Source organism: Gordionus sp. m RMFG-2023, chromosome 1, assembly GCF_954871325.1.
Source record: "Gordionus sp. m RMFG-2023 chromosome 1, tfGorSpeb1-WG-v2, whole genome shotgun sequence".
Taxonomy (NCBI): Eukaryota; Metazoa; Nematomorpha; class Gordioida; order Chordodea; family Parachordodidae; genus Gordionus; species Gordionus sp. m RMFG-2023.
The window spans coordinates 53,535,082-53,552,647 of NC_088775.1; the positions used below are offsets into that span (position 1 = coordinate 53,535,082).

Genomic DNA, 17,566 nt, shown 5'->3' on the forward strand with positions numbered 1-17,566 from the left:
AATTTTTTGAAAATATTATGATTTGACCGAATTGCGAGCTCAAAACCGACCACTTACTATATATTCGATCTACCAAATTTGGTAGTAAATATATTTGGAAAATATGCATTTTGGGTTATTTTATCTATAAATACGTGCAAATCATTATCCAAAAAATATTTTAAAAATATCGTGATTTGACCGATGACCGATTTGAAACCGAAATACTGCCATGCTGGTGTTATAAATAGAAAATTCTTCCTTTTTGGTTTATACGTGAACAATAACGTGTTAGACATTATCCTAATTAATTTTTTGAAAATATTATGATTTGACCGAATGGCGAGCTCAAAACCGACCACTTACTATATATTCGATCTACCAAATTTGGTAGTAAATATATTTGGAAAATATGCATTTTGGGTTATTTTATCTATAAATACGTGCAAATCATTATCCAAAAAATATTTTAAAAATATCGTGATTTGACCGATGACCGATTTGAAACCGAAATACTGCCCTGCTGGCGTTATACATGGAAAATTCTTCATTCTTGGTTTATACGTCAACAATAACGTGTTAAGCATTATCCTAATTAATTTTTTGAAAATATTATGATTTGACCGAATGGCGAGTTCAAAACCGCACACTTACTAAATATTCGATCTACAATATTTGTTAGTAATATTATTTGGAAAATGTTCATTTTTTGTTAATTTATCTATGAATACGTGCAAATCATTATCCAAAAAATATTTTAAAAATATTGTGATTTGACCGATAACCGATTTGAAACAGAAATACTGCCTTGCTGGCGTTATACATGGAAAATTCTTCATTCTTGGTTTATACGTCAACAATAACGTGTTAAGCCTTATCCTAATTAATTTTTTGAATATATTATGATTTGACCGAATGGCGAGCTAAAAACCGACCACTTACTAAATATTCGATCTACCAAATTTGGTAGTAAATATATTTGTAAAATATATATTTTTGGTTATTTTATCTATAAATACATGCAAATCATTATCCAAAAAATATTTTAAAAATATCGTGATTTGACCGATAACCGATTTGAAACGAAATACTGCCTTACTGGCGTTATACATGGAAAATTCTTCATTTTTGGTTTATACGTGAACAATAACGTGTTAAGCATTATCCTAATTAATTTTTGGAAAATATTATGATTTGACCGAATGTCGAGCTCAAAACCGACCACTTACTAAATTTTAGATCTACCAAATTTGGTAGTAATATTATTTGGAAAATGTTCATTTTTGGTTATTTTATCTATAAATACGTGCAAATCATTATCCAAAAAATATTTTAAAAATATCGTGATTTGACCGATGACCGATTTGAAACCGAAATACTGCCTTGCTGGTGTTATAAATAGAAAATTCTTCCTTTTTGGTTTATACGTGAACAATAACGTGTTAAGCATTATCCTAATTAATTTTTTGAAAATATTATGATTTGACCGAATGGCGAGTTCAAAACCGCACACTTACTAAATATTCGATCTACAATATTTGTTAGTAATATTATTTGGAAAATGTTCATTTTTTGTTAATTTATCTATGAATACGTGCAAATCATTATCCAAAAAATATTTTAAAAATATTGTGATTTGACCGATAACCGATTTGAAACAGAAATACTGCCTTGCTGGCGTTATACATGGAAAATTCTTCATTCTTGGTTTATACGTCAACAATAACGTGTTAAGCCTTATCCTAATTAATTTTTTGAATATATTATGATTTGACCGAATGGCGAGCTCAAAACCGACCACTTACTAAATATTCGATCTACCAAATTTGGTAGTAAATATATTTGTAAAATATATCATTTTTGGTTATTTTATCTATAAATACGTGCAAATCATTATCCAAAAAATATTTTAAAAATATCGTGATTTGACCGATGACCGATTTGAAACCGAAATACTGCCTTGCTGGTGTTATAAATAGAAAATTCTTCCTTTTTGGTTTATACGTGAACAATAACGTGTTAAGCATTATCCTAATTAATTTTTTGAAAATATTATGATTTGACCGAATGGCGAGCTCAAAACCGACCACTTACTAAATTTTAGATCTACCAAATTTGGTAGTAATATTATTTGGAAAATGTTCATTTTTGGTTATTTTATCTATAAATACGTGCAAATCATTATCCAAAAAATATTTTAAAAATATCGTGATTTGACCGATGACCGATTTGAAACCGAAATACTGCCTTGCTGGTGTTATAAATAGAAAATTCTTCCTTTTTTGTTTATACGTGAACAATAACGTGTTAAGCATTATCCTAATTAATTTTTTGAAAATATTATGATTTGACCGAATGGCGAGTTCAAAACCGCAAAACTTACTAAATATTCGATCTACAATATTTGTTAGTAATATTATTTGGAAAATGTTCATTTTTTGTTAATTTATCTATGAATACGTGCAAATCATTATCCAAAAAATATTTTAAAAATATTGTGATTTGACCGATAACCGATTTGAAACAGAAATACTGCCTTGCTGGTGTTATAAATAGAAAATTCTTCCTTTTTGGTTTATACGTGAACAATAACGTGTTAAGCATTATCCTAATTAATTTTTTGAAAATATTATGATTTGACCGAATGGCGAGTTCAAAACCGCAAAACTTACTAAATATTCGATCTACAATATTTGTTAGTAATATTATTTGGAAAATGTTCATTTTTTGTTAATTTATCTATGAATACGTGCAAATCATTATCCAAAAAATATTTTAAAAATATTGTGATTTGACCGATAACCGATTTGAAACAGAAATACTGCCTTGCTGGCGTTATACATGGAAAATTCTTCATTCTTGGTTTATACGTCAACAATAACGTGTTAAGCCTTATCCTAATTAATTTTTTGAATATATTATGATTTGACCGAATGGCGAGCTAAAAACCGACCACTTACTAAATTTTAGATCTACCAAATTTGGTAGTAATATTATTTGGAAAATGTTCATTTTTGGTTATTTTATCTATAAATACGTGCAAATCATTATCCAAAAAATATTTTAAAAATATCGTAAGTTGACCGATGACCGATTTGAAACCGAAATACTGCATTGCTGGCGTTATAAATAGAAAATTCTTCCTTTTTGGTTTATACGTGAACAATAACGTGTTATACATTATCCTAATTAATTTTTTGAAAATATTATGATTTGACCGAATGGCGAGCTCAAAACCGACCACTTACTAAATATTCGATCTACCTAATTTGGTAGTAAATATATTTGGGAAATATTCATTTTTGGTTATTTTATCTATAAATACGTGCAAATCATTATCCAAAAAATATTTTAAAAATATCGTGATTTGACCGATAACCGATTTGAAACAGAAATACTGCCTTGCTGGCGTTATACATGGAAAATTCTTCATTCTTGGTTTATACGTCAACAATAACGTGTTAAGCATTATCCTAATTAATTTTTTGAAAATATTATGATTTGACCGAATGGCGAGTTCAAAACCGCAAAACTTACTAAATATTCGATCTACAATATTTGTTAGTAATATTATTTGGAAAATGTTCATTTTTTGTTAATTTATCTATGAATACGTGCAAATCATTATCCAAAAAATATTTTAAAAATATTGTGATTTGACCGATAACCGATTTGAAACAGAAATACTGCCTTGCTGGCGTTATACATGGAAAATTCTTCATTTTTGGTATATACGTCAACAATAACGTGTTAAGCCTTATCCTAATTAATTTTTTGAATATATTATGATTTGACCGAATGGCGAGCTAAAAACCGACCACTTACTATATATTCGATCTACCAAATTTGGTAGTAAATATATTTGGAAAATATATATTTTTGGTTATTTTATCTATAAATACATGCAAATCATTATCCAAAAAATATTTTAAAAATATCGTGATTTGACCGATGACCGATTTGAAACGAAATACTGCCTTGCTGGCGTTATACATGGAAAATTCTTCATTTTTGTTTATACGTGAACAATAACGTGTTAAGCATTATCCTAATTAATTTTTTGAAAATATTATGATTTGACCGAATTGCGAGCTCAAAACCGACCACTTACTATATATTCGATCTACCAAATTTGGTAGTAAATATATTTGGAAAATATGCATTTTGGGTTATTTTATCTATAAATACGTGCAAATCATTATCCAAAAAATATTTTAAAAATATCCTGATTTGACCGATAACCGATTTGAAACAGAAATACTGCCTTGCTGGCGTTATACATTGAAAATTCTTCATTTTTGGTTTATACGTGAACAATAACGTGTTAAGCATTTTCCTAATTAATTTATTGAAAATATTATGATTTGACCGAATGGCGAGCTCAAAACCAACCACTTACTAAATATTCGATCTAGCAAATTTGATAGTAATATTAATTTGGAAAATATACATTTTTGGTTATTTTATCTATAAATACGTGCAAATCATTATCCAAAAAATATTTTAAAAATATCGTGATTTGACCGATAAGCGATTTGTAACCTAAATACTGCCTTACTGGCGTTATACATGGAAAATTCTTCATTTTTGGTATATACGTCAACAATAACGTGTTAAGCCTTATCCTAATTATTTTTGAATATATTATGATTTGACCGAATGGCGAGCTAAAAACCGACCACTTACTATATATTCGATCTACCAAATTTGGTAGTAAATATATTTGGAAAATATATATTTTTGGTTATTTTATCTATAAATACATGCAAATCATTATCCAAAAAATATTTTAAAAATATCGTGATTTGACCGATGACCGATTTGAAACGAAATACTGCCTTGCTGGCGTTATACATGGAAAATTCTTCATTTTTGGTTTATACGTGAACAATAACATGTTAAGCCTTATCCTAATTAATTTTTTGAAATATATTATGATTTGACCGAATGGCGAGCTAAAAACCGACCACTTACTAAATCTTCGATCCAAATAGTAAAGGTTAAAAAATTTTTTAAATAATGTGATTTTTAAGATATACTCAGCTGTTTCCTTCATATATTCTTCAGCAAACAGGGACAGGCTTCTATTTGTGACTAGTGTACTGTATTTTAAACTTTTTAAATATATTTTGTATCTTCCATCTAAGATACAAAAATATCTGTATCTTAATCAACGTTACATTCAAAAAGATAGATATTTCAAAAAGAATTTATATTATTTAATTTAATCTAATAGCTTTAAATTAAAATAAATAATGTAATCCGTATTATTATCTCGCTTGATTATATTTACCGTGATTATTATGAATGATGATATCGATATAGACGAAGTTAGAGAAGACATAATTATAGAATCCAAAGAATATGAATTACATATAAACAATACAAATATAAGTTAAGTCAATAAAATAGAATATATTTCATACTCATAATTAATGATGTTTCCTAAAGATTACACCAAAGCATGGGTGTTGTAAAGCCCAAAGTACCCCGTTAACCTCCTCATCCGCCTACGACAAAAAGAAGGATGGGAAACCTGGTGAAAACACGATTCATGAAAATGAGAAATATGACGGCCATAAACGACCTGATAATAAGTGGGGAAACCAGTTTACGGGGGGATGTAAAAGTTGCGTCATTGAATTTTGGGAGCATAACGGGAAGAGCGGGAGAAGTGATCAATGCACTGCATAGAAAACATATAGATGTGTGTTGCATACAAGAGACCAGATGGAAAGGTAATGGGGATAGGCAGACAAGTGAAAGTATAAATTTTTCTGGCAAAGAAGTAATGATGGTAAAGCTGGCGTTGGCGTATTGGTTGCTGAGAAATGGGTGGACAAAGTAATCGAAGTGAGAAGACTAGATACCCAGATAATGATTATCAAGATGATTTTTGGTAGATAGCTATGAAATATTATTTCGGTATATGTTTCTCAGGTTGAAGTGAAGAAGAGAAAGATAAATATTTTGGAACAGTCTTATGGAGATGACATCGAGTCTGACAAATAAAGAGGGGATTGTCTTGGCCGGTAATCTGAATGGACATGTGGGAGCGAGTAGCGAGGGTTATGAGCGAGTACATGAGAGAAATCGGGAAAGGGAGAGGATTTTGGATTTTAGTGATGCTGGATATGATTATTTGTAATACAATGTTTAAGAAAGATTCAGAGAAGCTGGTAACTTATAAGTCAGGTAGTGCTAAAGTGCGGTGGATTTTTTGTTAATAAGTAGATGTGAAAGGAGTATAATAAAAAATGCGAAAAGTGATACCGGGAGATGAATGTATTGATCAGCACCGCCTAGTTATAGGAGATCTCACTTTTAAAGGCGCCTGGATCACTAAATGAAAGTTTGTGCCAAGGTTGAAGGTTTGGAATTGAAGAAGAATACTAGACATCAATTTATGACAATTAAAATAAGATGGCACAAGCATCTGGGATAAATGACAACTGAAAAGCAATGAAGGAAGCCTGGGTGAAGACAACTGAAAAGGTATGTGGATGGACAAAAGGGCAGCTAATACATAAGGAAACATGGTAGTGGAATCCCTAAGTAGCGAAAGCTGTGGACGAGAAACAGAAGTGTTTCAAAGAATAGTATAATAATAGTAAAGAAAATAGTGATAATGATATATATAAGGTGGCGAAAAGAAATGCTAAGAAATTAATAGCGAAAGCGCAAGAAGAACAAAGGCATGTATTTGCAAAAGAAATGGGATGCGCGGAAAGAATGGAAAATGTGGTCAGGGTGGCAAAGCAGATGGCAAAAAAGAGGCAGGATGTACGTGTTAAATATTTGAAAAATATGGAAGGAAAAATGGTGATTGATAGTAGTGGTATTAAGAACACCTGGAAGATATATATGGAATGACTTGGAACTAAGAGAATGTGGAATAATGATGTTAGCTGTGCAAAGGTAGGAGGTCGAGGGTGTAAATTTGGCAAGGACGGAATTAAGAGAGCATTGAAAAAGTTGAAAAAATGGAAGGCAGCGGGTTTAACGAGAGTAATATTAGAAATGTTTAAAGGTTCTGATGACTTAGGAATTGAATGCTTAATGAATTTAGCCAAATTGTCATAGAAGGAACTATTCCCGAGGATTGAAGAAGAATTATAATTATTCCAATATACAAGAGGAAAGTTGATCCTTTAGATTGCTGGACTTATAGAGCTATTAAACTCTTGGAACATGCAATGAAGGTATTTGAGAGGGTGTTAGAGAAGCAGATAAGAGAACAAAAGAAAGTTAATAAAATGAAGTTTAGATTTACATCAGAGAAAGGCACGACAGGTGCAACCTTTGTGGTGAGATAAATACAGGAGAAGTAACTTGCGAAGGGAAAGAAACTGTATTTGCCTTTGTTGATTTGGAGAAGGCATTTGACAGGGTGCTGCGAGATTACTATATAGGCCTTGAGAAAATTTAGTGTGGAAAAATGGTTGGTTATGGGACTGATGGCAATGTGCAATGTATGTGGGAGCACAAACTGCGGCTTGGACGGATGATGGAGATAGTGAAAGCTTTGAAGTGAATGTAGGACTTCATCAAGGATCCGTGCTGTCTATTATTATTTATCTTAGTACTGGATGTGGTGGCTTGAGAGATGCGTGAAGGACCTCCCTGGGATTTATTTTATGCAGATGACCTTGTATTAATGGTAAACAGTGAGGAAGAATTGAGGGACAAAATTAGTAAATGAAAGATGGCTATAGACGTAAAGGGCCTGAAAATCAATGCAGTAAAGACAAATGTGATGATTGTTGGGGAAAATCTGATGATGGAGAAATCCGGCTACTGGCTTTGTGGTGTATGTGGGAGAAGTGGAAATGTTTTGCTATTGATGATATGCTAAACGCAGATGTTGGCCCTATATTCTTCTGTTGTTACAAGGTTCAACCAAGCATGGAAGAAGTTAGAGAGATGTTTAATCTAACAAATAAAAACGTCTTAGTTAAAGGGAAAATTTTACTCAAGCTTTGTGAGGAGTTGTTTAGTTTATGGCCGAAACATGGGCAATGAAAGTGGCTCACAAAGCTAAATTAACAGAGATGAGGATGATTAGATGGATGTGTGGGGTATCTCTGAGAGAGAGAGAAAACTAAAAGAATTGAGAGCAAGAATGTGTAAAGAAATGATTGGAATGGTAATACGACTAAGATGGTTTGGGCATGTGGAACAAGAGAAAAAATGACTGGGTAAAGAGATGAACCTCTATGGAAGTAGGAGGATCAAGACCAAAAGGAAGGCCCAAAATGACGTGGATAAAAGTGATAGAGGCGGATATGAGAACAAATACTGATGCTCAGATCTGTTCAAAAAGGAACAGAAAAATCAGAGGGAAAAGTGGCCAACCTTAGTAAACCTGGAAGTTGCCATTAAAAGGAGAAGAAAATGTATGTAACAATGCAAATCGCTCCATTTGAACCAATTTTTCAAAACGACTAACTCAATATTTTAGCCATAAAAATATTGCCTAAGCCTCGAAATTTCGCTAATAGATGTCTAAACCTTTATGCCATGCCATCTATGAGCAAAATCGTCAGGCTTGCGTAATATTTTCTGGATAAAATAAGTTAGCCATTTTTAAAATAGACCATAATGGAACGATTTTGCAATATTCAATGTATGCATCAAAAATTAAAAAGATTAGTATATGAATATAAAATTAGGTATGATATCGGATCGATAATCGGCCGATATCAAATTAATATTGGCAATATCGTATCGAACCGGCCCATAAAAGTGGTATCGGTACACCCCTATATATCATCAGTTAAACAAATGTAAAATATCATTTTTTATATTTTATATATAATATAACAAACCGGTTTTGTTCATAATGTCAACGCATATATCATTTTGATCGCCCAAATGGCCCTGAAATAGGGAAGGCTTAAAACGTCTTTCTTCGTAACTGATATGTACAACCTGATGTATTGATTAATTAAATTATAGAATAAATTATTTAGTTTTTTTTTAAAAAATAATCTATATGGCTGGGGCATAAATTTTTTAAAATAATTTTCATATTTTATATTTTTTATATCATCAGGAAAATGACTAAATACAATAGATCTAACATCGGATAGGCTTGATATTCGTTAGGAAATTCTGATGATGATAATAATAATGCAATCTCAAATGATTAAAATTTAAAACCAGATGTAAGATCTAATTAATAATGTTTTGCAAAGAATTGGAAAGCATTGTCTCAAACTATGAATCGAATGGATCTCGTATTTGTATTAATTTTTCTATCAAAATTTAAGGATAGTTGAAATGTTATCTTTGCAAAATGAATGTATATTAAACTTGATATTACTTTTTAGATGTAAAATAGAAATGAATTTAATAGTAAAAGATAATGATAGCTTGAAAATTATTTCAACAAGAAAAATACGTTTAAAAATACTTGCGTTGCGATTTCCTGCTTGGAATCTACGAGTAATATTAAAGTATTTTAAAACAATTTAATTTTTATCTCATAAATTATCTAGTTGTTGGCTTCTCTTCTAGACCCAAGATTTCAAAAATTAAAAATGTGCCAAAATATATAATAGGGCAGATTGCATATCGTCTGAATTTATTATTAAATATCTTACAGTTATAGAGTATGATATTAGATTACTAAATATCAAATACAAATTATTTGACAAGGTAAGCAAGTAAACACTCTATAACAAGCATAAATTCTGATTCTACTATAAATGACTTAAAATGAAAATGCCATATTCTTCTGGAAAAAAAGAATCGATTACGAATTCTTTTGTGGTAACTAGAACACCTAGAAAAGGGTTTTCTCTCCATTGTAATTGAATTTAAGATCATTTATATATTTGGCAAATTTAAATAAAAATTTTATAAATGATAATTATAAAATTACAAATTGTGCATGAATTTAATTATTTTCCATTTCAATAAAGATCAAAAAGGTGGCAATAAATCTGTAGTGTATATTTTATTTTAAATTTAGTTTTTAATTAAAAAATTCATTTAGAGATTAAAAAAATATATTATAAAGTATTCATGTCGATGCGCCGATTATCTCGCCTATGTTGACGACCGCTACAAAGAGGCGCGCCACCGGGCACCAATTAGATTTGTAAAACTCGCGCGGCCGCTGATAGTTCGTCGGCGCACAGGTCTGATTATAGGCTATTCAGGAAAATAAAGGTATTATGTTTAAATTATTCCTAAAATATATTTGAAGATATCAATTTATAAGTCAAGATTAGATTTAGTTATTAATATTGCCCAGTTTGACCTTATTAATTTGACCCAGCATGGAATAATAAAAATTTTAATGATTTTACGACCCAGCACTTTAAAAAATTTCCTTATTTCAAATAATTTTGGGTAAATTATTTTTCGAAATTGAAAATATGTAAACGGATGTTTATTAATTCTTATACGATTTTCCAACTGGTTAATTTTTATTATTTTTTAAAAATCGGACTATCTCGGGCTTTGTAATCTTCTTATTTTTATGGCCGGCTCAAGTTTGCAATTTTGTATTTATAAACTATGTCGTTAGGTGTCAGGTATTGAGATTCCACCATGAAATGTATTATAAGGTTAAAAAAAGAAGAGATAATTAGAATTTTTTGGCCAAAAAAACCTTCTATATTAAAAACTGACAAGTATGAGGTAAAGATAACCTTTGATGTGTTAGTGGGTCTGACAGCCATGCTATTTCTCCAACCCATATGCATAACATCCCCTATATGACACTCTCGCGTTCCACTCCCAAAGAGACTCGGAAAATCACTATCGTTTGTCAACAAAAAATGATCTCGACCAGTTTCATTAACATCTTCGACCTGTATAATTTCTTCGACCTTCTCCCCTTCTGACATGTCAGAACACTCCTCAACTAAAATAGCATGCCCATTATGATACACCAAACCAGTATGAGTTTCAGTTACTATATCCGATTCGTAAACCGATTCCACAGGTATTTTGTGATTCGGATCTGAGATGGATTCAGTCGTTGGTGTCGGTTTTCGCACGGCCAAATTTTGTAAGGCCCTTAAAATGTCGGGTGAAGGTGGTAGGCCAGAATAAAAGGTGGAAGAAGAAGGCGTATCTAAACAGCTGTTGCCATAATATTGGTGATCCGTGGCCGGTGATTGCATAGGGTACATTAGATGGATGGAATAAGAATTTTACCGTTATCGGATATAATAAGAGATAAATTTGTGAAGTTAAATTAGAGTATATGTTCTGAGCTTGAATTGTGTGATCTTTTTTATATAGTTAGTCACTATTTTTGCAAGTTATATATGAGTAATTAATAAGCTAAGGAAATTTAAGGAGCCACTTATTTATATGATTAACTCTTCTACCTTCAGAGTCCTAAAATTTAAAAAAATAATTAATTACATATAAATGAAAGTTTAAATTATCTGAATGATTGTCATTTTTCTCTTCAATAATTATTATTATTTATTACTATAGACTGGTCAGTCATTATTGATTTGGCAAAAATAAAGATTTTAAAAACCTTCCATCTTTGAATGGCCAAGAATTAAACATATATTATTTATACCTATGAATTTAACATTATTGTAGCATTATTGAAAAAATATTTTATTATAAGAATGGTTCATAATTGATTAATTTAAAAAATAAGTTTAGAAATATTAATAATATTTTATCACCTTTATCTAAAAATCGTTTGTAAAAAATTTTGTTGCAAAATAAAACATAAAACCCATTTTCATATTTTTTTTTTAGCTAAAAGATGTAAATCTAATTTATACAAATAATTTTTAGATAAAGATGCTATAAATTGTTATTAATCTTTCTAAATTTATTTTTAAAATAATCGAATAGTGGGCTCTAAAAGACTTTGTGATCATTTAAAGATAGAAGACTTTCTTTTACCTCATTCTTTTTGGCGTGTCAAGCACTATATATATAATAAAGGTATGAATATTACTATGGCAAAATTTGTGAATCAATTTATTGATTTAAATCGCGGTTGTAAGTAATAAGTTAATGCTTCCGGTGATCCGGTCAGGAAATTAATGAAAACATATATATTAATAAGTAATGAGAGATCAAAAATTTGATATGTGTAAACTGTATAAAAATAATTTAACTAGTCAATATCAATGAGTAGGAAAAAATCATTCATTTTCTAAAACGAACTGTTATTTCTCAATTGGATTCCCTGATGCATTCGCCAAATTAAAATATTAGTTATTAATATCCTTAATTTAAAATAATCATGATTATTAGGTATGTGGCATTTTTAGTATGCCGTCACAATTAATATATTTAAAACTTTGGCTCTCCTCCATTTTTCTGATAGCGGCTTGTTTTTAAATTATTTTATAAATATAGTTTAATTAACATTTTTTCTGAGGATACCAATCAAATAAAGAATCTAATCATTTTAAAATGTTTGGTTATTACTAATGCTGTAAACATTTCTAAAAAAATCGAACGTGTTCACGTTCGTTCAAAAAAAAGGAACGCGTTCACGTTCATAAAACCGTTCAAAATTTTATGATAAATTTTTTTAAATTTAATTTAATATAAATAAACTTATATTTTTTAATACAATATATTTTCATGTTAAAAAATAATATAGTTTTATTTTGATAATATAATTATAAATAAAATGAATATAATATAATATAATATAGCGAATAAAAAGATATTTTTATTTATAAAAAAATTTTCTTATTAAATTATAATTAGTGAAGGTCAACGGTCCGGTCCTATCGGTCTTAGACCGGGATCGGACCGGACCGATTGTTGGACCGATCTTTTTCTTGAGGACCGTGGTCCGGACCGGTCTTTTTATTTTTTACGATCCAGACCGCGGTCCGAACCGGTCTTTTATTATTGTTTAAGTTTGCTTTACTATACAATTAATATAATTTTTTTGTATATTTTATTTTATGATATTTTTCTAGAGGAGTCATTTTAGATTTTGTTAATTTTTATTTTACAATATGAAAACCATAAGTTTGTCCAAGAAACATTTTACTTATAGTCCCAATAAAAACATAGAGTATGTGTTCATTGCAGTACCAAATTTAATGTATCGTCAGCACCTAGTAACAAAATAATTGTTTATAATTTTTTAAGCAATAAATTAATCAAAATAAGCAATAATATTATTAAAATATTTTAGTTATTATCTAGTTCTATTTTTTTTAAAGAAACTGTCTGTATAATTTATTGTAAAAATTACTTAACCTTTTAAATATAAGAGTATTATATAAACAATAAAATTTATCCAATGGTATTGAAGAAAATGATTTTGTGCTTGTAGAGGGCATATAAAAATTAAGAGTAGATTGTGTTTTTTGAGATATTTTCATTTTCATCATTAGAAGTATATATTTTATGTTTTATCAGATGTCTGCTTAAGGTACCTAATTATTTTATTAATAAAATGATAAAACAAATCAAATTAGGTTAAAAAATATGTTTTTTAAACAAATAAAAAGACCGATCCAGGACCGGTCTTTTTATTTAGGACCACTCTGGATCGATTTTTTTCTTAAGGACCGTGGTCCGGTCCGAGGGTATCGGTCCAGTCCGGACCAAAGACCGGACCGTGACCTTCACTAATTATAATAACAACTGTTTTCAAAATATTTATCTGACAGACAGGAACACTTGGCAGTTAATACGGCATTAGCCTAAAAACACGCTCTACAGGGGAAGATGAGGGGATTGCGGTATTATACTTAATAAACAACTCTTTTAACGTGGAGAATTAATTAAAAACATATTGTTTTGTTATTTGCAAAAAATTGAGATAAGTTATCTTCTTCCAATCCATTCTCTACTCTCGACATAAAAAAGGATATCTCGAAATTAACAATTCTCTAGGGTTTTCAAAGCATTTCAAAAACGCTATAAGTTTTCTTAATAGGTTCGTTCTGTGGAAGTTATATCCATGACCATTGAAGTTTGAATGCTGGATGTATAATTGCAGAAAGAACATATTGATCCTTATATATATGTTCAAATCTTTAAAAAAATAAAATATATGTAATTAATTGAGAGTAATAAGTTTAATACCTTTTATTCCCATTTAATACGGCGTCTATCAATGGTTGACCATATTTGAGGCCACTAATTTTTTTAATTTTAAAATAACTATCGTTATTGTTGGGGTCAAATATCCCAAATGCATTATTTCTTCAAATTTAATGATTTAACTTAATTATATCATATAAAATCAAATAATTAATATTAAAATAAAATAAAATGTCGTTTTAAATTGGAACCTGAAGATTTTGACAATATAATACTTTTTGGCAATATTTTACACTTCGTAAGCATTGGATTAGTTCCTTCAATATAGAATGTTAATGTAAAACATTTATCATATTTGGCCATAGTAATGCTAATTCATCTGATTTTGGATTTTCAGAATCAGATGATGAGGATTAAATAATAATATCCATGCTTATGCAAATCTATTAAATTAAAATATAAACAATAATATTCAAATTAATAAACTATGTGTTAAAAAAATTGAAATATGAAAAGGAAATACACAGCCAATTAAAAAATATAAATAATACATTTTTTTAAAAAAATCGGAAATATTAAATTTTTCAAATAAATAAAAAATAAAAATATTTTTAAAATTGAACGAACGTAAAATTCGAACGCGTTCGTCATAAAAAAGGAACGCGTTCACGTTCTTCGTCAAAAATAAAAGGAACGTCGTTCATCATTTTTTCAAAAAAAACGAACTTCTTACAACACTAGTTATCTATTACTATAAAAAATTTTTAAAAAAAATAGATTAGTTTATTATTTAATTATTATTATATGGTTGTTTTTATAACCCGCCATCCTGAAAATAACATTATTATAATTTACAATCATGGTAAAATTCCAAGATACATCTGATCTGTTAAATAAAATTATGCTTTCGGGTAAAATAATAAAAAAAGAGTGATGGTTAGCCGGACCATTTAATTCATAGTAAAACAATCAACAACTTCAGTAGAGTATTTTAATCATATTAAGTGATTCCAAACTTAGGAATGGTTTAAAAAACTTGCTTTTAAACGATTAAATTCAAATATCAATATCGAGTGCATGAAAAGTTGCAATGCACTGTCAAAGATAAGCATAAAAAATCGATTTTTCATTTTAACATCTAGAATATCATAATTCTCTAATAAAATTTTTAAAAAAAAATAGAATATTATTTTTTAAATGTGCATTATTCTAATTATAATGGTAAAATTATTTTTTTGGTAATGCCAAATATAGTAAAATGAATTTTAAAAAAACTAATGTTTCAAGTCTTTATTTTTCTAGACTGCAAAGCCAGGACAGGGTCCAGATTCCACTGAACCAAAATATATTTAAAAGGGGGGGGGGGTTCACAGCCCTGAATTTAACAAATTTATTTCTTTTAGAATATTAAATAATTTCTCACTACATTGAGATTAGAATTATGTAATTAGCAATTAATAATGTCAAAAATTGAAACAATAAAATACAAAATAATCGAGTATTTTTTATATCTAATAGGTAGTGTTGTTAAACGGCTCATTTTGAGCCTATTTTATAAAACGGCTAACTCAATATTTTAGCCAGAAAAAAATTGCCTAAACCTCGATAATTTGATAATATATGTCTAGACCTTTATTCCCTCTATGAGCAAAATCTTCAGGCTTGCGTAATACTTTTCTGGATGAAATATGAATTAGCCCTTTTTAAAAATCGGCTCAAAACGAGCGGTTTAACAACACTACTAATAAGTAATGATTAGTAGTACAATTTAGTATTTTTCATATAAAAATTATTTATTCTAAAATAATCAAAGTCTTTGTCTTTCCTTATTAAGTATTTTGATCAAATTTAAGAAATAGAATTTTATTAAAAATATTAATTTAAATCAAATTATTTTTATTGGTTTTCTCTCATAATTTAAAACACAATAAAAATATTATGGATTTTGGGAGTTAAATATGAATATTAAAATAGTTAGATATCAGTAGTATCAAAATTTAAAATAAATGAAACTTTAAATTTTATTTTATAAGAGCTAGTGCTAGATTTTCCTGCAGGCCAGCTGTAACTTCGCCCATAAAATATAGATCTGGCCCGTTCCTTGAAAAATAAGAATTTATATTTCCATTCTATTCTTTATTTTTTGCCAATTTTAATATAAAAAAATAGAAAGGTTTTTTAAAAAAAAATTAGATGGGAAATATTCACTAATCATATTTTGTAATAAATGGAATAAAATAGATAAATACTATTAAATTATCAAAGTTTGCGCTTAATACTTAAATTTATTGCATAACATTAATATATAGAATATAATAAATATTTTGAGTTTTCTTCTCTATATGTGGTTTATAGTAATGTCGGGTAAGTGAAAAATTAGTTGCGTCTTAATTAATGAGATTTAGTGATAGTGGTGAAGAGGGCATTAAAACATAAAAATTCAATATGATATCAAATGAAAAGTAATTATAATATCTTTAAACAGTGTTAATAATAGGGCTGTGGCGATATTAAATATCGGATCGGATCGGCACCGATATTTAGCGTTTTCCAAAATATCGGATAGGGCCGATATCTGTAAAAATCCGATCCGATATATTTACTTTTCTTCTTTTTATTATTTTATTTATATTATTTTACATTAATAATATCTTCTAAATAATTTTTTTTTAAACAATGCAAATGCTCAAATTTTATTTATTTTTTAAAATAGATTCTTAGTATTTTAAAAGTTTTTTATAAAAATAAAAAGGAACACCCAAAGTTTTAATTATTTTAAATCTTTTTCAATAATAACGCCAATTTTATTATTTATACCATATAAATAAAAGAATTTTTTAAATGGTATCTGAATTATGGAAATATTTTACAAAAGACAGAGATAATTTTGCAAAATGCGTTAACTGCTAAATTCTAATTTCACGGGGAGGAATAATGAAAAATTCATTTAATACTATCAATATCCGTATACTTTTTTTAATTTGTAGAAATAAAAAAATTAATTAAATGCATAATTAAAATTTTTGCATAAAAATAATTGATTTCTTAAATACATTTGGCTCAAAGGGGGTAGTGAAAAATCAATACAAATATCGGATCGGGTTTGAGCCAATATCGGAAAATATCGGATCGGTGAAAAATATGTGGATCGGCACAGCCCTAGTTAATAATCACTAAGTAGTCAAATCTAGGTGTTGAGTGTCAAGAATTTTTAAAAATTTGACGGGTAATTTAAATCTCATTTTTCTAAATAATCACTTTAAGAGGTGGGCCTAGATCTTGGAGATTAGTAGGGCTATGCCGATCCACATATTTTCCCCCGATCTAATCCGTTGGAAATCCGATCTGATGGTTTAAAACATAACTAATCCTCTAAGAGCATCGGTCCAATAAAGTTGATAATTATCGACCAACATTGCAGTCAAAGTATATATTAATTAGCTTTTATTGGATGCGTATATTATATATTATATAATGTTCAAAATATTTTTTACATTTTGCCCAATTGAATAATTTTTCTCTATCACATATATATTTGATTTGAAAAAACAGGTCATATGCCATTAGCAGATAATAGGCA

General features: G+C 28.8%; 1 protein-coding gene and 1 long non-coding RNA gene across 2 annotated transcripts; both read right to left on the reverse strand.

Moving 5' to 3' along the window:
• Nucleotides 1–8,021: 8,021 nt before the first annotated feature.
• LOC135927406 (uncharacterized) lies at nucleotides 8,022–11,424 on the reverse strand. Its single transcript, XM_065463381.1, has 3 exons — nucleotides 10,641–11,424; nucleotides 8,808–8,910; nucleotides 8,022–8,080 (listed from the first exon to the last, which is right to left on the reverse strand). The coding sequence occupies exons 1-3, from the start codon at nucleotides 11,124–11,126 to the stop codon at nucleotides 8,022–8,024; spliced, it is 648 nt and encodes a 215-aa protein (XP_065319453.1). The 5' UTR covers nucleotides 11,127–11,424.
• A 1,881-nt stretch (nucleotides 11,425–13,305) lies between these two features.
• LOC135931298 (uncharacterized) lies at nucleotides 13,306–14,388 on the reverse strand. The gene is made up of 3 exons (XR_010573005.1): nucleotides 14,238–14,388; nucleotides 14,029–14,082; nucleotides 13,306–13,977 (listed from the first exon to the last, which is right to left on the reverse strand). It is a non-coding gene; the product is annotated as an uncharacterized LOC135931298 (long non-coding RNA).
• Between the last annotated feature and the right edge of the window lie 3,178 nt (nucleotides 14,389–17,566).